Source organism: Octopus bimaculoides, chromosome 14 (genome assembly GCF_046866305.1).
Source record: "Octopus bimaculoides isolate indiv1 chromosome 14, ASM4686630v1, whole genome shotgun sequence".
NCBI lineage: Eukaryota > Metazoa > Mollusca > Cephalopoda > Octopoda > Octopodidae > Octopus > Octopus bimaculoides.
Window position 1 is genome coordinate 16,915,637 of NC_142941.1, and position 25,463 is coordinate 16,941,099.

Genomic DNA, 25,463 nt, shown 5'->3' on the forward strand with positions numbered 1-25,463 from the left:
TATATGTGTGTGTAAATATATATATGCATGTATATGTGTGTGTGAATATATATATGCATGTATATGTGTGTGTAAATATATATATGCATGTATATGTGTGTGTAAATATATATATGCATGTATATGTGTGTGTGAATATATATATGCATGTATATGTGTGTGTAAATATATATATGCATGTACATGTGTATGAATATATATATGCATGTACATGTGTGTGAATATATGTATGCATGTATATGTGTGTGAATATATGTATGCTTGTATATATGTGTAAATATATATATGCATGTATATGTGTGTGTGAATATATATATATATACATGTATATGTGTGTGTAAATATATATATGCATGTATATGTGTGTGTGAATATATATATATATGCATGTATATGTGTGTGTAAATATATATATGCATGTATATGTGTGTGTAAATGTATATATGCATGTATATGTGTGTGAATATATATATATATGCATGTACATGTGTGTGAATATATATATATGCATGTACATGTGTGTGAATATATATATATGCATGTACATGTGTGTGAATATATATATATGCATGTACATGTGTGTGAATATATATATATATATATATATATATATATATATAAAACAAATAATAAATGAGTATATGCATATATACGTACAGGTATGTGCATACCTACATCTACCTGTATATATAGGTGCATATCTGGGTACAGGACATTGCAAACAAAACGTAGACAAGAAAATAATATATATATATATATATATATATATATATATATATATATATATATATATATAAACAAGTACTATAATCCCCTTAGGATCTCAGAAAATCTTTTTCTGAACCAATCAACCATTCAAGGATATACTCGGTGAGACCAGCAACTACAAACTTGATCATCGACCAAATTGCAATCAAAAAGCAACAACAAAACTATTTAAAAAAAAAGAAAAATTAAGGCGGTGCTCCAGCATGGCCACAGTCCAATGACTGAAACCATTAAAAGAATAAAGAATGTATTTGTGTGTGTATGTATGTATGTATTTGGGTGTGTGTGTGTGTGTGTGTATCAAAGACATGCACAGGCATGGCTGTGTGGTTAAGAAACTTGTTTTGTAATCACATAGTTTCAGGTTCAGTCCCACTATGAGGAATCTATTGTGTGTGAGAAAGAGGGAAAGAGATATTTAGTTGCATCTCTTTGCCTTCGGAGTACCAGTCCTGTGAGGGTTCACTTTGTCTTTCATCTCCCTAGAGTTGATAAAATAAGTATTTGTCAACCACTGGGAGAGGGATTGAGTTAGCTATTTGTTCTGTCCCACCAAAATACCTAGCTTTTGCCATGCAAGAATCTTAGTGTGAAACAAGATGCATTGCAGTGTGTATTCATCGAGTCCAAATCCTTCCAGTGTTGATGTAATCAACAAACCACCACCAACTCCTCCTCTTAAAATTGCTAGCCTTGCGCTTATATTAGAAACTATTATTATTATTATTATTATTATTATTATTATTATTATTAGCTGGCAGAATTGTTAGCATGCTGGACAAAGTATTCAATACCATTTCATGCTTTGAGTTCAAATTCCACAGGTTTCAACTTTGCCTTTCATCCTTTTGGGGTTGATAAAACAAGTACCAGTCAAGTATTGGCATCTATATAATTAACCAGCCTTCCTCTAAAAATTTCAAGCCTTATACCTATAGTAGAAAGGATTATTATTATTATTATTATTATTATTATTATTATTATTATTATTATTATTATTAAGGAAATGAGGTGGCAGAATCATTAGCATGCCAGACAAATGCTTAGTAACATTTCATCCATTTTTACATTCTAAGTTTAAATTCTGCTAAGATCAGTTTTACCTTTTATCCTTTCAGGGTTATTAAAATAAGTACCAACTGAACACTGGGGGTCAATCTAATCGACTCATCCCACCTCCCCCAAGCTGCTCTTGTGGAAAAAAGTTGTAATTATTATTATTATTATTATTATTATTATTATTATTATTATTATTATTATTATTATTATTATTATTATTATTATTATTATTATTATTATTATTATTATTATTATTATTATTATTATTATTATTATTATTATTATTATTATTATTATTATTATTATTATTATTATTATTATTATTATTATTATTATTATTATTATTATTATTATTATTATTATTATTATTATTATTATTATTATTATTATTATTATTATTATTATTATTATTATTATTATTATTATTATTATTATTATTATTATTATTATTATTATTATTATTATTATTATTATTATTATTATTATTATTATTATTATTATTATTATTATTATTATTATTATTATTATTATTATTATTATTATTATTATTATTATTATTATTATTATTATTATTATTATTATTATTATTATTATTATTATTATTATTATTATTATTATTATTATTATTATTATTATTATTATTATTATTATTATTATTATTATTATTATTATTATTATTATTATTATTATTATTATTATTATTATTATTATTATTATTATTATTATTATTATTATTATTATTATTATTATTAAGGCAGCAAGCTGGCAGAATCATTAGCATGCTGGATTAAATGCTTAGTGGTATTTCATCTGCCTTGACATTCTGAGTTCAAATTGCACAGAGGTTGACTTTGCTTTTCATCCTTTCGGGGTCGATATATTAAGTACCAGTGAAACATTGGGGTCAATGTAATCAACTAGTCCCCTCCCACCAAAATATCAGGCCTTGTGCTTTTAGTAGAAAGAATTATTATTATTATTATTATTATTATTATTATTATTATTATAGTGGCGAGCTGGCAGAATTGTTAGCATGCTGGACAAAATGCTTAGTGGTATTTTGCCCATCACTATGTTCTGAGTACAAATTCCGCCAAGGTTGACTTTGCCTGTCATCTTTTCAGGATCAATAGATTAGGTACCAGTGAGACACTGGGGCCAATGTAATTGACTAGTTCCCTCTCCCCAAATTTCAGGCCTTGTGCCTTTAGTAGAAATTATTATTATTATTATTATGGTAGTGAGCTGAAAGAATCATTAGTGCATTGGACAAGGTGCATTGCAGCATTTCTTCTGGCTTTTGGCTTTACAATCTGAGTTCAAAATTCATTGAGGTCAGCTTCACTTTCATCCTTTTGGGGTCAATAAATCAAGTACCAGTTAAGCACTGGGGTTGATGTAATCGACTATCCCTCTCCTCGAAAATTTAAGGTCTTGTGTATCTCATAGAAAGGATTATTATTATTATTATTATTATTAGTATTATTATTAGTATTATTATTATTATTGATTTTCAACTTACTGCAGTGAATAAACAGTCATAATTGTACCAGATATTAATGGAGAAGTTACTATAGATCAAGGTCTTTACAGATAATAACAGTAAACAGATGTAATATTTTCAAATTAACACCAAGCTTATATCAATAACGTTTTATTGTGTCTGTGTGTAGCATTTTATGCTAAACATAATTACAGGTTTCCCTTGTTAATGGTTTTTTAATTAAACAGTATTAAATATAGGAGGTATGGCTCTGTGGTAAGAAGTTTTTTCCCAACCACATGGTTTCATGTTCAATTTCACTGTGTGGTACCTTGGGCAAGTGTTTTCTATTTTAGCCCCAGAGTAGCCTTGTGAATGGATTTGGTAATCAGAAACTGAAAGAAGACTAGAGATAGATAGATAAAACTTACTTGGAAGTGGATGTGTGGCGTTCAATCATATAATAATATAAATAATATATATATATATATATATATATATATATATATATATATATATATATATATATATATGCATACATATATAAGGATAATTTTGTTTTTTAAATATTTTATCAGTAGCCAGCATATAAAAAATAGACCTATCAAGATGAAATCATATATATAATTATAATTAAGAGCTTAGAAAAAATTCTAGCCTATATGCTGAAAATAGACGCTAAATCATCTCACCATGAAAGGATCCTTTCCGTTTTCTTTCATGCACAGATAAATTTTTCACTATAGACCTTTAATGGTCATAAAGACTCTATACCAGTGGATAGACTAAAAAAAAGGCCTTCATAGAGAAAACTGTCCCTATTCCCACTGCAGACAACACACACACAGCATTACAAACATGGCCCACACACCCACCTTCACATTCCATGACTACCATTGGGATCGATCAAGTACTGGACAAGGATTCTGGATTATTTTTCCGTTTTTTTTTTTACTTAATTTTTGAGAGTGGTTGGGTTCATTTTTAGTATTCTCGTTTGTGAGAGCAGTCAAGTTTATTTCAGATATTCTCATTTTAAAAATCATCTTCGGCTAATCATTGAAAGGATGTTGGTGTTGCTTTGGCATAGGTTTGCACTCTGAGTGCTCTTGTTATTATTATTATCATCATCTCTGCCTTTTATCCTTCTAGGGTCAGTAAAATATAAGTAGTTGCCAAGTACTGGCTATGATAAAATCAAAAATTTCCTCCTGACCTCATATGTGTTGTCTTGGAATCTCTGCCTCTGTTAGAAATTATGCTTCAGTGAAATAGAAGTTCCTCTCCTACTTCATAGTGAAAAGGTTTAAAATAAAAAAGGGCCTCCAACTCTAAATACATTTGTCCAACAAGAGAAAGAGAAATATTTTTTATTAAAAATAAAGCCATTATTATCATTGTTATTATTTTGGCAAGCTGGCAGAATTGTTAGCATGCCAGACAGAATACTTAGTGGCATGTTGTCTGTCTTTACATTCTAAGTTCAAATTCTGCCAAGGTCAACTTTGCATTTCATCTGTTCATAGTTGAAGTAAGTACCAGTTGAACACTGGGTTTCATGTAATCAACTAGCTCCTTCCCACAAAATTTCAAGCTTTGTGCCACTGAGATACAACTATACAAACCCCAGTATACCCATCATGACTACTCGTCTGATAAGGGTCGAAATGTATATTGGTGTATTGCTTAGCGAATTACTGTAGGGAAATAGGCCTGAATGAGATACAAAGTACAACATACAAATAAAGGACAGGTGGGATGTAGACTAATGTTGAAGACATTGTCAGATGCCCACATGATGCTAAGGGGCAGTGGGGGGTCTCATACAACCTAGGAAAGTTCCAAAATAGAACTAAGAAAAAGATTTCTCAAGGAATTCTTCCTCACTGGGAAGACTAGATTGCTTATCCTTCTCTAAGACCAAAGTGGCCCCTTGCTTACATTTTTCTTTAACCAACATGGCTGTACCCAAAGTGAGATGTATAACATATACATGACCTGGTTTAGAAACTACACTAACTCGTGCAAAAATAGGTCACTTGCTCAATGATCTCCTGTGATTAGACATTAGTGTGTTAGCCATTAGTAAGACCAAACTTTCTAGAACTCGTGTTCATTTTTGACTACTATGTGACATATGCACCACTTACTCACCCTGGATTGGATGGCAAGGTGGTAGTGTAGTTTTAGAAAGATTTTGCATTTCAAACTACAAATGACCTTCTAGGTCCCAGATGGTAAGTTTGGTACTGGACATGAACAGCTATAAGATAGCATATTCAGACTAATGACCTTCTATCCTCCAACAAAGGTAGACCAGCTAGTATTTCTTCAAGGGTCTAGAAAAAGCCTTGGTAACTTCCCCAGTTTTTAGCAAGAGTAGGAGATTGGAAAAGCATTTTAGATGGAAGCTGGGTTTGTGTAGGGTTAAGCAATAGGAGAGTGGGTATAAAAGCCTTGCAAACCTTCTCAGATAGTTTCAACTGTTTGACAAGTACTGATTAGATTTCCTAAATGCAGTGTGGATGTGGAGCAACCACATCAAGTCATCTGGGTTGTATCTCGATAGGATATATTGCTAGGTCAGCTACCTAGTAAAGCAGAAGTTATAGACATTTATCTGGTTATTTTACTCTGGATGCATCATTCCAGGCACATAAAATTTACTGTGACCAGCTTAACAAATTAGCTAAATGGCAGTTAAGAGAGCTATTGGCAATAACTAGTGGTGCATCACTCTAAGGAGGATTACTATAGAGAACTGATAAATTTAGCAAAGAAGTAGCAGTAGAGATATATAGATTAAAGGGGGAGCTTGTGAGTAAATTAGAAGAGACAATTAGGAAAGGAATTGCAACCAGTGAGCTAGCTTTTGGCTATTTCTTTAATGTGAAGCACTAAAGGTTGATTTATCAAAGCGAAAGTGTGCTCTTAGACACAAGAGAATGAAAGCTGTTCAATGTGTTTGGCATAGCAATAAATCCACAATTTACTTTTTGATTGACTGTGACAAGCATATACTCTACAATTCCAGGCAAATGGGTGCAGCTTTCCAGCAGTACCTTCTTTAACTGTTTGGAACAAACAATGGATCAGAAAATGAATGGACTGGTGTGACTGTTGCAGCTTGTGATAAACAGGCTGGTACTTGTGGTTGAAAAAGTGCAGAGTTATATGATCTTTGATCTATCCATGACCTCATGCAATATGCCATAGAGAGTTGGGTAACAAACATGGCTTCAATGGACCTCTGATCAATTTTGATGAGGTCCAAGCATCATTATTTAATGTCACTACTCAGTGCAGCCTGTCTTGGTTCCATTTTGAGAGCCTGGTTCATTTCAGTTTATAGAACGCCTGCTCAGTGGACAGATTATATGGCCACCTATCAGAATCATTTTAAATCACAAGCATGTCCTCTCTCATGTTTTTTTTTGTTATGTTTTTGGTGTGGTGGGGTAGAAACTAAAGGTTTTTAAATGCACCCCACTAGGACTGGAACATAAGAGAACACTGTTAGCAGCCATAATTGTATCAGATACCACCGATGGTTAGCACCTTCCTGACAATATGTGGCAATGATGGGAGCAATAATTAACCTAGGCAAATGTATGAGTTTTCAGTTCAGTATCTGGAGATGAAAGTTATGTGACTGGCCAGTATCATAACCTGCTGAACTGATGGACAAATTAAGCTGCTTGGGGTCTGGATAGGAACTGAGATGAGGTTATGAGTAGACTAATTTCACTCAGAAATTGGTTAAGAGGAAGTTATAACCATCAAATGTTTGTCAAAGAAAGCAAATGCATCATCACCATTATAGATTGATTTCAAATTTTGGCACAAAGCCAGCAATTTCAGGTGAGGAGGGGGGGTTAAGTCAGTTACATCGACCCCATTGTTCAACTGGTACTTATTTTATTGATCCCGAAAAGATCAAAGGCAAAGTCAACCTCAACAGAATTTGAACTCAAACCATAAAGACAGATAAAATGCTGTTTAGCATTTTGCCCAGTATGTTAAGGATTCTGACAGCTTGCTGCTTTACCACCATTATATACTACCTCCTGATTGTTGAGCTTTTCCCAATTCTTGTTTTCCTAAATCAGAATGTCTGCTCTTTTACTGCATATGGAAAGGTGTTCCATTGGTCAGGCAATTTATCTGCCAACCCCCTCTGCATACCGATTTTAACTCTCTGTTAAATGCTAAGTTACTGGACATAAAAGTCACAATATTAACATCAGTTTTCTAAACCAGTGTAAGCATAAATACAGTTACACACAATATACCCATATACAATGGGCTTCTACACAGTTTCCCCTCTACCGAATTCCATTTGCGATATATTGATTAACCCAGAGACGGTGAGTTAACAGAATCATTAGCACACCAGCTGAAATGCTTAGCAGTATTTCTTCCAACTTTGCCTTTCATCTTTTTGGGGTTGATAAAATAAGTACCAGTTGAGGACTTGGATCAACTTAATCAGCTCAGCCCCTCCCTCAAAACTGATGGCCTTGTACCAAAATTTGAAACCAACATATTGTTTAACTGAAGGCTATAACAGAAGACATGTGCTAAAGATATTTCAAGCTTGGATCAAACCCAGAACCACATGGTTGTAAAGTTAAATTCTTAGCTGCACAATCATATCATGTTCAGTATATGAAATAATCTCTGAAGAATGTCTGCTGTATCTAGAACTAGAAATTCTACAAGCCAACATAGGAGCATTTATATGGTTGCTGCTTGACTTACTAGAAATAGCAGCAAAATCTCCCTCAAATCATATCTATCGTGAAAAAGGAGGGACTGATTAGATGATATGATCCCGATATGATCCCTGATATAGAAAAAGATGGGGTGGTCACAGAAAATCAAGGCTGACTTTGGACTAAACAACAGCTAGACATTCTTTAGTGTATGTATGTGTATTTGAAATGCTAGGACTTCTGATGTCTGATCTCTCATGGTAACCTGCATATAATGCTAAAAATTAGCCATGATGGAACATTGCCTTGAAGGGTTTAGTCAAACAAAATGGCTTCTTTTTATTTACTCTAAGCCTTGTACTTATTCTATTGGCCCCTTGTTGCTGAACTGCTAAGTTATGGGGGTGCAAACAAACCAACACCAGTAATCTATTAGTGATGGGGACAGACATATAGATACATATGTACATGTATGCCTGGCAGTCGCCATGATAGATCGCTGACCACAACATTTAAATTTTTTTCTCCTTGTTTTTCTCCTTATTTCTTTCTGTTGAAGAGCGTAGCTCGAAACTTTAAAGACTTTCCTATTCCCGAGCGTTAAACTAATATATCCTTTTGTTGTTTACACCACCTGTCCTCATCTGTTGTTGTTTTTTTCGTAAATTCTCCCATATATATATAGAGAGAGAGACAGACAGACAGACAGACAGACAATGATGGCCGTGTTTCAGTTTCTATCTACCAAATCCTATCACAAGGCTTTGGTCAGCCCAGGGCTATAGTAGAAGACATTTGTCCAAGGGTCACAAAATGAACTGAATCCAGAACCATGTAGTTGAGATGTAAACTCCTTACCATACAGCCACAAATTTTATAAAACATTTGTTTTGTTAAAGCTCATTCAGAATTTTGTATTATTTTCTGGATGTTTTTTGTAGTATTTTCTGAGTGTTTTTTTTTAAATAAGAAATATCATCATGATAAAGTAACGTGATCTGTCCTACAATTTAACACCAATGCTAAATAACACCTCGTTATATTACCCTTGGCTTATACCCAGCTTAAAAAGTCAGGTTTAATACAAATAATTTTTTTCAATTATTATAAACATTGGAGAAAAAAAGACCAAAGCAAACAAGCCAAAGCAACTGGATAAAATAATAGTGATGGTTGTGTCAGTATGCAGCAATTCATGCTGGAGTATTATTCAATGAAAATTCAATTCAATGTGGATTGTTTTCTGCAGACAGAGACTTTATCTGCTGCAGTCTGAAAGTAATCCTTCAGCTCTGTTTCTTAATGTGTGATAGCATTTAATCAATAATGCCAACATCAGAGTGGAAGAACTAGAGTGTCTTGCAACCACACCAGGCTGCAATAGGCTGTAATATTTGGTGAAATGCATATAGGAAAAGTTATGTAACCATTCTCACATGATAAGCTTGTTGGCTGTGTGTGTGTGTGTGTGTGTGTCTGTCTCTATTTTCTTTTATTTATTTTGGTCATTGGTCTGCAGCCATGATGGGGCTCTGTCTTAAAGGATCAAGTCAAACAAATCAACCCCAGGTTTTTTTTTTTTTTCTTTATAAACCTGGTACTTATTCTATCAGACATTTTTGCAGAACCGCTAAGTTACTGGGGACATAAACAAACCAGTACCGGTTATTAAGCAGGAGAGATGGAAACAGGCACAAAGACATACGCACAAACATATCTTTTATCTTTTACTTGTTGCAGTAATTTGACTGTGGCCATGCTGGGGCATCGCCTTGAAGGGTTTAGTTGGACAAATCAACTCCAAGACTTGTTTTTAAGCCTAGTACTTATTTTATCGGTGTCTTTTGCCGAACTGCTAAGTTGCAAGAACATAAACACACCAACACTGGTTATCAAGCAGTGGTGGGAGACAGACTGACAGACAGACACACACACAGATTTATATGTGTGGCTGTGTGGTAAGATGTTTGCTTCCTAACCACACAGTTCTGGGCTCAGTCCCACTCGTGGCACCTTGGGCAAGTGTCTTCTACTTATGGCCTTGGGCCGACCAAAGCCTTGTGAGTGGATTTGCTAAATAGAAACTAAAAGAAGCCCATCATATATATATATATATATATATATATATATATATATATATATATATATACATATATATATATATGTATATATTTGTGTGTGTGTCTGTTTTTGCCCCACCATCACCACCATTGCTTAACAGCTGATGTTGGTGTGTTTACATCCCTGTAACTTAGTGGTTCTGCAAAAGAAACTGATAGAATAAGTACTAGGCTTAGAAAGAATAAGTCCTGGGTTCGACTTGTTTGATTAAAAGGCGGTGCTCCAGCATGGCCACAGTCAAATGACTGAAACAAGTATAAGGATAAAAGAATATAGGCTTCCATACAGTTTCTTATTTCTTTATTGCCCCCAAGGGGCTAAACATAGAGGGGACAAACAAGGACAGACAAAGGGATTAAGTCGATTACATCGACCCCAGTGCGGAACTGGTGCTTAATTTATCGACCCCGAAAGGATGAAAGGCAAAGTGGTCCTCGGCGGTATTTGAACTCAGAACGTAACGGCAGACGAAATACCGCTAAGCATTTCGCCCGGCGTGCTAACAATTCTTCCAGCTCAGCTTCTTTCAGTTTCTGTCTACTAAATCCACTCAAATGGCTTTGGTCAACCTAAAACTATAGTACAAGACATTTGTCCAGGGTGCCACATTTCATATATATATATATATATATATATATAAAAAGTAGTTGTATACTGTCAACTTAACGTGACAGTCGCAATAAGGGAATATACTACTGCTGTTTAGCCCTAGGAAGCCAGACCGCTTCCTATTAGGCCTTGACACATTTTCTGTGCCCTTATCCATACAAAGGGGAGACAAACTCCTGCAACCAGCCCAGCCTGCATTCAGGGACATGTTTCTGAGTCTTTGCTCGTCATCAGCCTGAAATAGCACGGCGGGCTAGCTGAAGAAATCTGTCCAAGCTTTGCATAGATATACTATTTCAGTGAAATACTATTCACTGGTAACGAAAATTAGAAATATTTCTAATTATATACACACACACACACACACACACACACACACACACACACACACACACACACACACACACACACACACATAGATAAGGATATAATTTAATTAAAATATTGAGATTGTATGTGTGAATAAATTGTAAATTAGTCAACATGCATATGTTTATTCACACAGCAAGATTAAATGTATATCTATTAGGCTCTTCTCCTCTTATGTTCCTTTGTTTTGTAAGTTACATGGTAACCTTATTTGTGCCTCTTAACACTAATCACTTTGTAAAGTGACTGGTGTTAGGAGGGGCATTCAGCCATCGGAACTATACCAAAGATGACATTGGAGCTCAGTGCATCGCAACAGTTCCCTGTGAAATTATCCTACCCATACTAGCATAGAAAGCAGATGTTAAATGATAATGACAATGATACTGGTCTTAATAGTAGTTTGATTCAACTTGAAGTTTCATGGGTATAGCATATGTTAGATACATGCAACTCCAACCAATGTATTGAGTACTACTTTTTTCATTTGTTCACTCATATATATATATATATATATATATATATAACTCCAAGAGAGTTAGAGGTTGTGAATCCAACCAACTAAGGGATAATATCTATCCAATATACTGCTGGTAGAATACCCAATTATTAATACACCCAATTATTAATACACAAGTGTTTTTTCATTGCATGGCAATTACATTACCGAGTGTAATAAATGGGTGAGGGTAAAAAGTTGTTTTACCCTTAGTTTATACGGCAGTAAGAAAATGGAGGGGATCAAGAGGTGGTATTCATCAACTTTTAGACATTATATTATGTCTATTTATCTTTTAAAAAAACCATTATATCAATTTTCACATACATGTATAACATATTATGCTTTACATATATAATATATAAAAATACCAGTAATTATTAAAATATATAACATAGAGCATAGGAAGTAGAATACATTATATATTTTAATAATTACTGGTATTTTTATATTTTTATATATTATATATGTAAAGCATAATATGTTATACATGTATGTATATTGTTATAATGGGTTTTTTTTAAATAAATAAATAGACATAATATAATGTCTAAAAGTTGATGAATACCACCTCTTGATCCCCTCCATTTTCTTATTGTTGTATATATGTTTATATATATATATTTATATATATATATATATATCTACACTCTCAGAGTGGTTGGCGTTAGGAAGGGCATCCAGCTGTAGAAGCTCTGCCAAATCAGACTGGAACTTGGTGTAGCCATCTGGTTCACCAGTCCTCAGTCAAATCGTCCAACCCATGCTAGCATGGAAAGCGGGCATTAAACGAGGTGATGATATATAAAACATGAGGATAGAAGTTAACATGTTTTAACAGTGGATCGCAGGGTGCAGAAACGTCTGTTATGATCCACTCTTAAAGCCTGTTAACTTCCATGCTCGTGTATAGAGTGTTCCACTCACACTTGTGAAATTGTGGTTTCAATTCCTAGACCAGGTGGTGTCTTGTGTTCTTGAACAAAACACTTCATCTCACATTGTCCTGCGATCACTTCAACACCTGGCGTGTGGTACACTATGTACCTGTTCAGGCAGGGGGTGGGCTAATGTACAGCACATACATTTTGATCACTATAAACAAATCATTTGTGCAAGTCATTCAGCTAGAAGCTAAACATTCATACGTTGTCAAAAATGAGTTCTGCATGTATACCCTTACCTGGAAATACCCTTAGATATAACAATATGTGGCAGCCACACAGCAGCATAAGAGCTCTTAAACACACATTATGAGGTTTTTACCCCAAATACACTAAACATATATACATATGTATATATAAGTGCAGACATGCCATGGTTGAGGAGCTTACTTCCCGATCATGTTGTCTTGGGGTCAGTGCCACTGTGCAACACCTTGGGCAAATAGATATCTTATAGTATGACCCTGGGCTGGCCAAAGACTTGTGAGCAGGTTTGGCAGACAAAAGCTGAAAGAAGCTCATTGTAAATATATATGTATACTCTGTTACTCTCTCTCTCTTACTTGTTTCAGTCATTTGACTGTGGCCATGCTGGAGCACCGCCTTTAGTCGAGCAAATCAACCCCAGGACTTATTCTTTGTAAGCCTAGTACTTATTCTATCGGTCTCTTTTGCCGAACCGCTAAGTTACGGGGACGTAAACACACCAGCATTGGTTGTCAAGTGATGTTGGGGCACAAGCACAGACACACAAACATACACACACACACATACATATATATATACATATACATATATATGACGGGCTTCTTTCAGTTTCCATCTACCAAACCCACTCACAAGGCTTTGGTCAGCCCGAGGCTATAGTAGAAGACACTTGCCCAAGGTGCCACGCAGTGGGACTGAACCCAGAGCCATGTGGTTGGTAAGCAAGCTACTTACCACACAGCCACTCCTACGTGTATATAAATATAAACAAACTAACATTTGTTTTTTTTTATAAGCATTGAAATGTGTATTGTACGATACAATTAGATAATTTTTTTTTTTTTTCGAATGTGGAAACGCCATTAGAACAACAGGAATATTGGGTAAATTACCCTTACAAAGTAGAAAAATTTGTCAACTAACAGCAGATAAACATTTCGACACTTATAAAGAAACAAATGTTAGTTTGTTTATATTTATATACATGTAGTTGTGCATTTAGTCTAAATTTGTGGATGAATTTGTCAGCAGGCAGTTTAGCTTAACCCTTTAGTGTTTGGATTATTTTCTCAAATGTGATGTTTGTTTGTTTATATTGCTTTGAATTAATCATGCATTATCTTGTAGTTTAGAGATTTCAGTGATATGATTTTTTTTTAGTTTTAGAATGACATGGTAGGGCTGAGGTGAGAGGCCAGATTTGGTCAGTTTCTGTATAAAACAGGTTAAATATTTTGGCCGGATATGGCCGGTTTGAATGCTAAAGAGTTAAATGATAAAGCACTTAGTTGGTGTCTTTGAGGGATGTGGGTTTGAGTCCCATGGCTGGTTATTGACAAATTTTCCTGCTTTGTAAGGGTAATTTACCCAATATTTTATGCTGTTCTAACAGCATTTCTGTATTTGAAAAAAAAAAAAAAAATTATTGTCTAATTGTATCGTTTATATAAGTGTTTGTGTGTACCCTTGTCTTGGTGTCATGGTTGTAAATGAGTAACAATCAGTGCCATATGAGCCATGTTGTTCATTTGCAGTCTTGAAAACGGGTGAGGACTGGCAAAAGAAAGGGTATCCAGCTATAGAAAATGTGCCTCAACAAATTCTGTCTGACCCATGCAGGTATGAAAAAGTGGATGTCAAATGATGATAATGAGTGTGTGTGTGTGTGTGTGTGTGTGTGTGTGTGTGTGTGTGTGTGTGTGTGTGCAAGTATTCAGTACTGTTACACTTTGTTTTAGGTAAGTGTAACAGTTGTTACATACCTCAAACTGATTTACCAACCTAATGTTCTATACAGTTCTATACAGTTCTAGGTTAACTTCTCCCTATTGTTTACTATTATCATCATTTTGGTATGTGTGTTTACATGCTGTGTGCAGTATTAACTCAGTAGATGTTAGTTTTGGCACAAAAATTATTACTGTACGATCAGAGGTGCTAATTCTATTTGACTTAATTTGCTTCTTGGCAGCTTTTAGTAGAGTGAACTGGGTGTATTTGTTGTGCACCAGTATTAGGGATGCTGCATAAGTGAGATGAAACACTATCTTTGTATCAGTTCTATTTTAGTATTTAAGATGCTGGTCATGACAGCTTAAAACATCTCCTTAACTCTTGTTTTTCTGTTAGCAAAGTTACTTAACACACTGTAATTTAACCCCTCCATTCCTGGCATAACACCACCTCCCCTTCTCAAATATTCCTGTGCCATTTCCAAAAGAAAACTTAATCAATGGGGCTTTATCTTCTTTTTATTTTTTATTTTTTTGTTCTCTCTTGGAAGTTACTTGGGAATGTTACTGGTGCCAGTGGCATGAGAAAAACACTCAGTACACTCTATAAGACAGTTAGCATTGGGAAGGGTATCTAACCATAGAAACCATGCCAAAGCTGACATTGGAGCTCAATGCAGCCCTGTGGCTCACCGCATCCTGTCAAGGTTCCCAGCCCTTGCCAATATGGAAAAATAACATTAAATGGCAATGTCAGCATTTTTTATAACAGTCAATCAGAAGAAAAGTGGTAGTGTCCATAATGCATGGTGAAGGAGGTCTTTCATGCTGGTGAGTTTAATGCAGATTCATGATTTATGTGTTTACAAACGCAAAACACACAGGCAGGACTGGAATGGACACAGAACAAAGGGTTTCTTTCCCCAGAATAACCAAGGCAGGTGAAATATTGTAACCAAAGAAACTCGTCATATTGAAGAGGAGGAACAAACAACTAAGGCAGTGGGATTAGGCAGTCAATGCCAATGCAAATAGGAAACAAGAGAGAGTAAAAGGGGTTAGTATAGAGCAGGTTGTGAAAAATAGAATCAACAAGGTTGTGATTCCTCCTGAAAGCAGTTGTTGTTGGCACTCTGTCGATTACGTCGAGGGTTCCAGTTGATCCGATCAACGGAACAGCCTGCTCGTGAAATTAACGTGCAAGTGGCTGAGCACTCCACAGACACGTGTACCCTTAACATGGTTCTCGGGGATATTCAGCGTGACACAGTGTGACAAGGCTGACCCTTTGAATTACAGGCACAACAGAAACAGGAAGAAAGAGTGAGAGAAAGTTGTGGTGAAAGAGTACAGCAGGGTTCGCCATCATCCCCTGCCGGAGCCTCGTGGGGCTTTAGGTGTTTTCACTCAATAAACACTCACAACGCCCGGTCTGGGAATCGAAACTGCGATCCTATGACCACGACTCCGCTGCCCTAACCACTGGGTCATTGTGCCTCCATTCTGAAAGCAGTATACAATATGCTTCCATCATCAGTCAATATTAAATGATGGAACAAGGCAACAAGCTGGCAGAATCATTACCACGCCGGTCAGAATGCTTAGCAGCATTTCTTATGACTTTATGTTGTGAGTTCAAATGCTGCCATGTTCAACTCTGCCTTTCATCCTTTCAGGGTCAATAAAATAAGTACCAGTTGAGCACTGGGGTTGATGTAATTGACTTAGCCCCCCTCCTCTGAAATTGCTGGCCTTGTGCCAAAATTTGAAACCAATATTAAATGATGGAACTTGAGTGATACTTGACTGCCATTGATGCAAAGATTATGCTTTGGTGATATGCAAGTCCTTTGTCTGACAGACCAGTATCCCATTCATGGTGATGGGGGTGTGCTGTAATCTAAGTCATTTATACACTATGGAACCTAGGTTAAACTTCAGCTTTGAATTCTGGGTCTTGTTACAGACTTAATCTAAATCCCCCCTTGTAGATTATACCTTATTACATCAGGTCGCTCTTGAGTGCTACTGGTAATATGTCACCCAGTACAAACCTGTTGCATGGCTGGGTCATCAGCAACTAAACCAGTAATCTCACCAAGCTTGTTTGGTGAGGAAGGTGATTTATTGGACATCCTGTGGAATGAGAAACAAAGCCTGGCAAAGGAAGTCAACAGCCATTCAATAATATATAAAGGTGTATGGCCTAGGGGTTAGAGTGTTGCACTTGCGATTGCAAAATCATGGTTTTGATTCCCAGGTCAATGTACATTGTGTTCTTGAGGAAAACACTTCATTTCACATTGCTCCAGTTAACTCTGCTTTAAATGAGTAACCTTGTGACAGATTGGTATATAAGGGTGAGATGGTGACTCGAGAAAATCATTCAAAGAGGTCTCATGAGCTACGTTTTGTATTCAGCAATGGACAGGATGAATAGTACATCCTGTACTATGAATCCCAGCTGGTCGGGATTAGTTGCTCAACATCGAAGGACGGTAATGGTGATACGTTATGCCTTAACCAAAGCCTTGTGAGTGGATTTAGCTGATGGAAACTGAAAGAAGCCCCCCCTATATGTGTGTGTGTGTGTGTGTGTATTTATGTGTGAATGTCTTTGTGTTTGCCACCACCCCCATCACCTGACAACTGATTTTGGTGTCTTTATGTGCCCATAACTTAGTGGTTCAGCAAAAGAATCTAATACAATAAGTTCTAGGCTTACAATGAATAAGTCTTAGGGTTGATTTCTTCAACTAAAATTGCTGTACGAGATGACAGCGGATCGAGATATGCAGTGCATTGCTGTACTCAAGATGTACCCACCACAACAGAATTAAGATTCTAAGTAAGGCAGTGAGCTGGCAGAAACATAGGCACGCCGGGCGAAATACTTAGCGGTATTTCGTCTGCTGTTATGTTCTGAGTTCAAATTCCGCCAAGGTCGACTTTACCTTTCATCCTTTTGAGGTCAATAAAATAAGTACCAGTTACGCACTGGGGTCGATGTAATCGACTTAAGCCCTTTGTTTGTCCCCTCTATGTTTAGCCCCTTGTGGGCAATAAAGAAATTAGAATTAAGATTCTAAAACCAAGGTGCCACATAAAAAGCATTGGTGTGGGTGCTGGTGCCACAAATAAAAGCACCCAGTGCACTCTATGGAGTGGCTGGCATTAGGAAGGGCATCCAGACATAGAATCCAAGCCAGAACAGACTATGGAACTTGGTGTGGCCCTTGGCCTTGCCATTCAACCCATGCCAACATGGAAAGCAGGTATTAAATGTTGTTGTTAATGATGATGTTATAGTATTAGTAATTAGACAGCATGTCTAGGAAGTTATTGTGCTTATGTTATGCAATGCATTTATAGATTATGTAAGGAAACATCCATAAAATATTTATTACTTACAGTGTGTTATACCCTGTCCAAACTATTTTTTTTAATTTTTCTCGATATTTGTGTTGTCATGACAACGACTATTTTACTTACATTCTTACATTTTAAAATTCTCTTTGATATTCTTCAATTTGCCAAGCTTAGCCAGCTTCATATGTCCTAACAATGACTTTCACATACTTGAAATTACTTAGCGTCAGCAACTAGGATAATGCAAGCTAAGAGAAATTTTTAATTGGGTCATCAATCATGACAAGCTAATGTGATCAATAAAGAAAGCAAGAAAAGAGATTCAATAGTCTTTAAATCATAGAAATTGCAAGAATAACTCAAATACATTTGGCTTTTTTGACAGTGATTGTTTATAAACATGAAATGCTGTAGACAGTCTTTTTAGCTTATCTTGACAACAGAAGCTTCTAGAATCACTTTATACTTAACAAATAGATGTTTGAGTTTATATGATATCTTACTAATTATCACTTTTGTTTTTATTTTTATTCAGAATTGCATAAGAAATCTTATACAGGTATGATGTGTGGTAAGAGGCTTGCTTCCAAACCACATGATTTCAGGTTCAGCCCCACTGTTTTACCTTGGGCAAGTGTCTTCCACTGTAGCTCCTCACAGTCATGTCTATATGGCATACTTATATCTATTTGTTTTATATATATTATAAGGCAGTGCCCCAGTATGGTCGCAGTCTAATACTGAAACAAGTAAAAGATATATATATATAATTTATATAAGGGCATTATGTGTATATATATATATATATATATATTATGTATATATATATATCCACTTCCAGTCACTTCAGAAATGTAACCACACAAGGACTGTTGGCAATTTTCCCTAATTTTGCTTTCTTTCTCTTTGGACTTTTCTCTTTCTGATGAAGAGCTATGCTCGAAACATTAACAACTCTCTCCTTTTACCAAGCGTCAAATTAATATATTGCTTGTGCACATCCCCATGTTCATTTTTCTCTCAGTTTTTTAACTGTTTGTTCTTCGGATTGACTATATATATATATATATATATATATAATTAACATGATATGATAAAAATTCGATATTAATTAATATCAATTTAATACCAGGAAACTAGCACATTAGAAGAATCAGAAGGTTCAGGAAAAAAACTTTTCGAGATCCTAAAAGGATTATAGTACTTGTGTATATAAGATTGACCAGTAACTGGTCTGTCAATATGCTAGAAGAAGATCACTTAAAAAATTCTCAAATAAGGATTCAGCGGAGCAAAAACAGGTAGGTCTCGCCCGCCTGTTTTTGCTCCGCTGAATCCTTATTTGAGAATTTTTTAAGTGATCTTCTTCTAGCATATTGACAGACCAGTTACTGGTCAATCTTATATACACAAGTATATATATATATATATATATATATATATATACACATACACATATATACATATACACACATATTGTATTTAGTTATGAGAATAAAGAAAATAATAATAATTATAGTTTCTAGCTGATATATTGAATGTAAATTTAATTAACTAAATCTTTATCTCTGTGTTTGTGTGTGTGTGTGTGTGTATATATATATATATATACACACACATAGAGAAGGATTTAGTTAATTGAATTTACAGTCAATTTATCAGCTAGAAACTTATAATTTTCTATATAGGTTAGTATATTAAGGTGTCTGCTTGAAATAATCCCAATACCTTAGGAGTGAGTCCTGTCTCAATTTACCGCTGGTAACTTAGTATTTATTACTACCCTTGCCAGTAACAAGCAACTTTTGTATTGAGATGTGATATATTATTGTGGTATATTATTAGCTGAAGTCTTAACTCTATAATCTAGGTTAGAAGATAATCAGAAGCCTTTCCTCAAAGAAGCTTTATATAGATTCAATTACACTAAATTCTTAAAAGAAATATCATCAAAATGGGACACCTGTCTCCCACTTTATTGTTTGGTTAATTTTTTTCTCACCTTACAAAAATGCTTTACTTTCTCTCATACACCTGTCTGCATTGTTTAATTTGTTGTTCTTTATTTTTCTCTCACTTTTACCTGTCAGCTGTCACTTACAGCATTTCATCCTGCTTCAGGTTCTGAGTTCAAATAACACCCAAATCAAGTTTGCCTTTAATCCTTTCAGAGTTGATAAAATAAATAGCAGTTAAGCACTGGGGTTGGTGTAATCAACTAGCCCCCTACCCCTAAAATTTCATGCCATGTACCTGTAGTACAAAACATTATTATTATTATTAAGGTGGCAAACTGGCAAAATTGTTAGCATACCAGGCAAAATGCTGAACATATTTCATCCGTCCTTACAATCTGAGTTCAAATTCCACCAAGGTCAACTTTTGCCTTTCATCCTTCCTGGATCAATGAAATAAGTACATGTTGAACACTGGGATCAATGTGATCAACTTACTCTCACTCCCAAAATTGCTGGCCTTGTGTCAAAATTTGAAACCATTATTGGTATTATTATTATTAATATTGAGGCGGCGAGCTGGCAGAATCATTAGCACGCTGGATGAAATACTTAATGGTATTTCGTCTGCCGCTACATTCTTAGTTCAAATTCTACTGAGGTCAACTTTGCCTTTCATCCTTTTGGGGTTGATTAAATAAGTACCAGTTGTACACTGGGGTCAATGTAATCGACTTAATCCCCTCCTCCAAGCTGCCCTTGTGGCAAAACTTTGAAAACATTTTTCATCTGCCGCTACGTTCTGAGTTCAAATTCTGCTGAGGTCAACTTTGCTTTTCATCCTTTCGGAGTCAATAAATTAAGTACCAGTGAAATACTGGAGTCGATGTAACCAACTAGTTCCCTCCCACGAAATTTCAGGCCTTGTGCTTTTAGTAGAAAGGATTATTATTATTGAACAAGCTGGCAGAATTGTTAGCACACTGGACAAAATGCTTAGCGGTATTTCACCCATCACTACATTCTCATACAGTTCTATATTTAAGAGATGAGGAATTATGTACATTATTTACATTTGATGGATATTTGTCCTCATCTTGTTTGTTGTTAACACGTTTTCAGCTGATATACCCTCCAGCCTTCATCAGGTGTCTTGGGGAAATTTCAAACCTGAGTTCTCGTTCCTAAGATATTTTTCGATGTTGTTGTTGTTATTATTATTATTATTATTATTATTATTATTATTATTATTATTATTCAGGTCACTGCCTGGAATCAAACTCAAATATCTGTCAAACGTAAATAATGTACTATGTTCTCAGTTCAAATTCATCCTTTTGGGTCAATAGATTAAGTACCAGTTGCATACTGATTGATCTAATCAGCTGGCCCCCTCCCCCAAAATTTCAGGCTTTGTGCCTATAGTAGAAAGGATTATTATTATTATTGAGGTGGCGAGCTGGCAGAATTGTTAGCACACCGGGCAAAATGCTTAGCAGCATCTTGTCCGAGTTCAGTCTGAGTTCAAATTCTTGTCCGAGTTCAGTCTGAGTTCAAATTCTTGTCCGAGTTACAGTCTGAGTTCAAACTCCACCGAGGTCAACTTTGTCTTTCATCCTTTTGGGGTTAGTCGATAAATTAAGTACCAGTGAAACATTAGGGTTGATGTAATCGACTAGTCCCCTCCCCCAAAATTTCAGGTTTTGTGCCTATAGTAGAAAGGATTATTATTATTATTATTATTATTATTATTATTATTATTATTATTATTATTTTTATTATTATTATTATTATTATTATTATTGAGTGAGAGAGCAATGCATGCCATCATAGTGACTCTGGGATGCAAATATACAAAGCTCAATACACTCGTTATGACTACCCATCTGATAAGAGTACACCAGGCATATGTATCACAACTATATGTGTGCAATATGATGACCTCGTATCAAGATAAACAGTGCATGACCTTGCAGGTGAGGCCCTGTTAGAATTTTCTTCAGGTTGAGTAGCTCATCTTACTCAAAAGATCCCTGAATGAGGGTTGTTTAAGGATAATGAACAAAATACCCGTGTTTCCAGAGGGGAATTATTCAAACCCCAAAGAATTCCTCTCAGCACATGGTTATGATGCTTCCCCACTGCTCATGATCAGAGATGCACATATCGTCAGCCACTAAGTGACATGCTCCACTGGTTAAGGTGATACAGCTGACAAGCAAATCTGTGGTATTGAGCAGAATATTTGCTATAGCCTATCTTTTTATACCAAGACAAAACAATGTACATGATGACACTTCCAATCAGTTAAGATCAGAAACTTTGAGAGCCACTACCTTCATTGCATTTACTACTACTACTATTACTACTATTCATTTCTTTCTTTCTTTAGCAGGTTCTGCAGTAGTTTTTTTAATTCATCCGTTCTCAAATAATCTTTCAAAATGATGCAAGAAGCTGCCTCTTCTGGTAAGTTACGAGCTGCCTGTTCTGTTAATTTACTGCTTTCGAACTGTACATGTTCATTTGTGTTTGCGTGTATTCTTCTTCTTTTTTTTTTTTTTACTGTTGTCAGTCTTTGGCCCACCATACACCCGTCCCATGCTTCTCATACACTGCACCAGCTTTTCTTCCCCCATCTTATTCCTGCAGCCTACCCACCAACATGTTATCTCTCTTTCGTACCCACCATGTTTACTGCTTCATCATTTCTGTTCTGCTGCCCTGAACTCTCAAGACATCTCCTACATCACACTCTCACTCATGATATCTCATCGTTATTTATATCACTTTCCAATTCCACATGTCCTCTCTCTCTCTCTCTTCTAAAATGTGAATAGCCATGTTCCCATCTATACAGCAAGAAACCTGTTCTTTCTGCTCTTGCCCTTTCTCTCATACCTTACCCCCCTCTCTCCTTATCCTCCTAGCATAAAGTTCCTCCTCCCTACTCAGAGTCCATAGTCTTGCAAGCTGCATGACAACCTCACTAGTGCTGGTGACATGAAAAAAAGCACTCAGTAGATTCTGTAAAGTGATTCTCCTCAGGGAAATGTATGAAAACCAGCTTAAACGTAAGACATTATAACCGAGTATATAATGTTATAATGTCTTATGTTTAAGCTGGTTTTCATACATTTCCCTGAGAAGTTTACATTTTTAACATCGCCGATTCCTATGGATCGCATAAATTGTAATTCTTTGAAACATATGTCAGAATAAAAGTATGCAGTTATAACATGCATTTACTCCATTCTTTAAATTTATATATATATATATATATATATATATATATATATATATCGATATATAGGGAAATGTGTTGTTGAAAATGCACCTAAATTTCAAAAACTTGGAAATGTTTAAAATACATTTATTTACATATGTACCAAACTAGTTTCAACAATATTTTTTGTTTATCAATGGTAAAAGTTTAAAACTATTATGAACATTCAAACTTGCACCTGTCCTAATTCATAACGCTAAATTTATCTGTTTTGAACATTTTAATTTATCAACATTGAAACATCTTAATTTGTCAACATTGAAACTTTTAAAGATGTTTTTCTAATTTGTAATTTTAAACTTTTACCATTGATAAACAAAAAATATTGTTGAAACTAGTTTGGTATATATGTAAATAAATGTATTTTAAACATCTACAAGTTTTTGAAATTTAGGTGCATTTTCAACAACACATTTCCCTATATTTTTTCCTGCATGGAAACACCCCACCTCTTTTGTTATATATATATATATATATATATATATATATATATATATATATATATATATTTATATATATGAGTGTGATTTCAAATTCAGTCCCACCATAGTTCCAGGCTGACCAAATCCTTGCAAGTGAATTTGGAGGATCAAAACTGAAAGAACTCTGTTTTGTATGTATGCGTATGTGTGTAGTCCAAAATGAAAGCTTATCTGAGCTTCTTGACATGTTGTGTGATCTTTGTAATCAAGTCTTGTTCTGACGTCATTTGTTTTCCAGTTCTCAATGTAAGCCTGTCCAAGGTGTACAATAGACTGTGTGGTTGCTACTCACTTTGAAATGGGTGGGGGTTGACAGCAAGGAATGGCATCCAATAGTAGAAAATTCTGTCCCTAACATTCTCGTCAGATCCATGCAAGCATAGAAAAATTGACATCACAATGATAATGATAATGTATACATGTGCTTGTTTGTCTCCTTGTCTTGACATTGTGTGATAGTTATTAGCAAACTTCGCCCTTGTACAAGCAGTGTTGTTTATTTGCAATAATGTCTGTAAAAACATGTCCACACATATGCTACTTCTGTACAGAGGACGAAGGGAAATATCACCTTCCTTAGAAACAAGTGAGGCTTAGTGAAAGAAAGGGCCTCCTCCTATAGAAACTCTGCCTCTACAAATCCTGTCTGACACGGGCAAGCATGGAAAGCAAACATTAAAGTGATTTTATATGTGTGTGTGAGTATGCACCATGTGTGTGCCAGTGAAGGCACATGGCTTAGTGGTCAGGGTATTCAACTCATGATTGTAAGGTCATGAGTTCAATACCCAGTCTTTGAGCAAGACACTTTATTTTTTTGTTTTGCTCCAGTCCACTCGGGTGGCAAAAAATGAGTTGTGCCTGTAATTCAAAGGGCCAGCCTTGTCGCATTCTATGTCATGCTGAATCTCCCTGAGAACTGCATTAAGGGTATGTGTGTCTGTGGAGTGCTCAGCCACTTGCACATTAATTTCACGAGCAGGCTGTTCCATTGATCAAATTAACTAGAACCCTTGTCATTGTAAACAACAGAGTACCACATTATTGAGGGAGGGGGATAAGTCTATCATATGTGCACACAATAGACTTCCACAAACTTCCTATTTACCAAATTTTAACCACAAAGCATTTGTCAACTCAAGGTTATGGTGGAGAACATTTGCCCAAGGCATTTTGTAATGAGATTAACTACATTTTGTTAATGTATTTCTGCCAGCTCACCACACTGCTTTTGTTTCATTTAATTTTGCTAGTAATAAAGAATAAATAATTTTGTCATTATTAGGCATGTGTTTAAAACATAATGTCAAGACGAGATGTGACTGTCGCTTCCCAACCACATGGTTCTGAGTTCAGTCCCACTGTGTGACACCTTGGGCAAATGTCTTCTATTATAGCCTCGGGCCAACCAAAGCCCTGTAAGTGGATTTGGTATACAGAAACTGAAGGAAACCCATTGTGTGTGTTTGACCCCACCCCACCCCACCCCACCACCACCACCACCACCACCACCACCACCACTGCTTGACAACCCGTGTTGGTGTGTTTACCTCCCCATAACTTAGTGGTTCGGCAAAATAGAATAAGCCCGATAGAATAAGTGTCAGGCTTTAAAAAAATAAGTACTGGTATCGATTCATTTGATTAAAAGTTTTTCAAGGTGGTGCCCCAGCATGGCCACAGTTCAGTCTAGTGACTGAAAGAGTTAAAATATAAAATATGAAACCCACTATATGACTTCCACTAAGCCTGTGAATTGCTAAGTCATATCCTACTACATGTGTTGGATTGTCTGTGTCTGAAAAAGCAGTCAGTTTAATTTGATTGAGAAAATGAATAGCAACGCTTTACTAGACAACATAAA

At 35.4% G+C, this 25,463-nt stretch overlaps 1 protein-coding gene across 12 annotated transcripts in view; it reads left to right on the plus strand.

Moving 5' to 3' along the window:
* LOC106867679 (adipose-secreted signaling protein) overlaps positions 1–25,463 on the plus strand; it is a 56,632-nt gene that overhangs the window by 21,033 nt on the left and 10,136 nt on the right. For 3 of the 12 annotated variants that reach the window (XM_089362435.1, XM_089362436.1, XM_014912618.3), the window contains exons 2-3: positions 1,887–1,975; positions 22,224–22,300. In XM_089362435.1, coding sequence (XP_089218561.1) covers positions 22,276–22,300 — 25 coding nt within the window. In that variant the 5' untranslated portion in view covers positions 1,887–1,975; positions 22,224–22,275. The remainder of the gene's footprint in view (positions 1–1,886; positions 1,976–22,223; positions 22,301–25,463) is intronic. The other 9 variants (XM_089362438.1, XM_089362439.1, XM_052972697.2 and 6 more) reach the window with 3 other exon arrangements.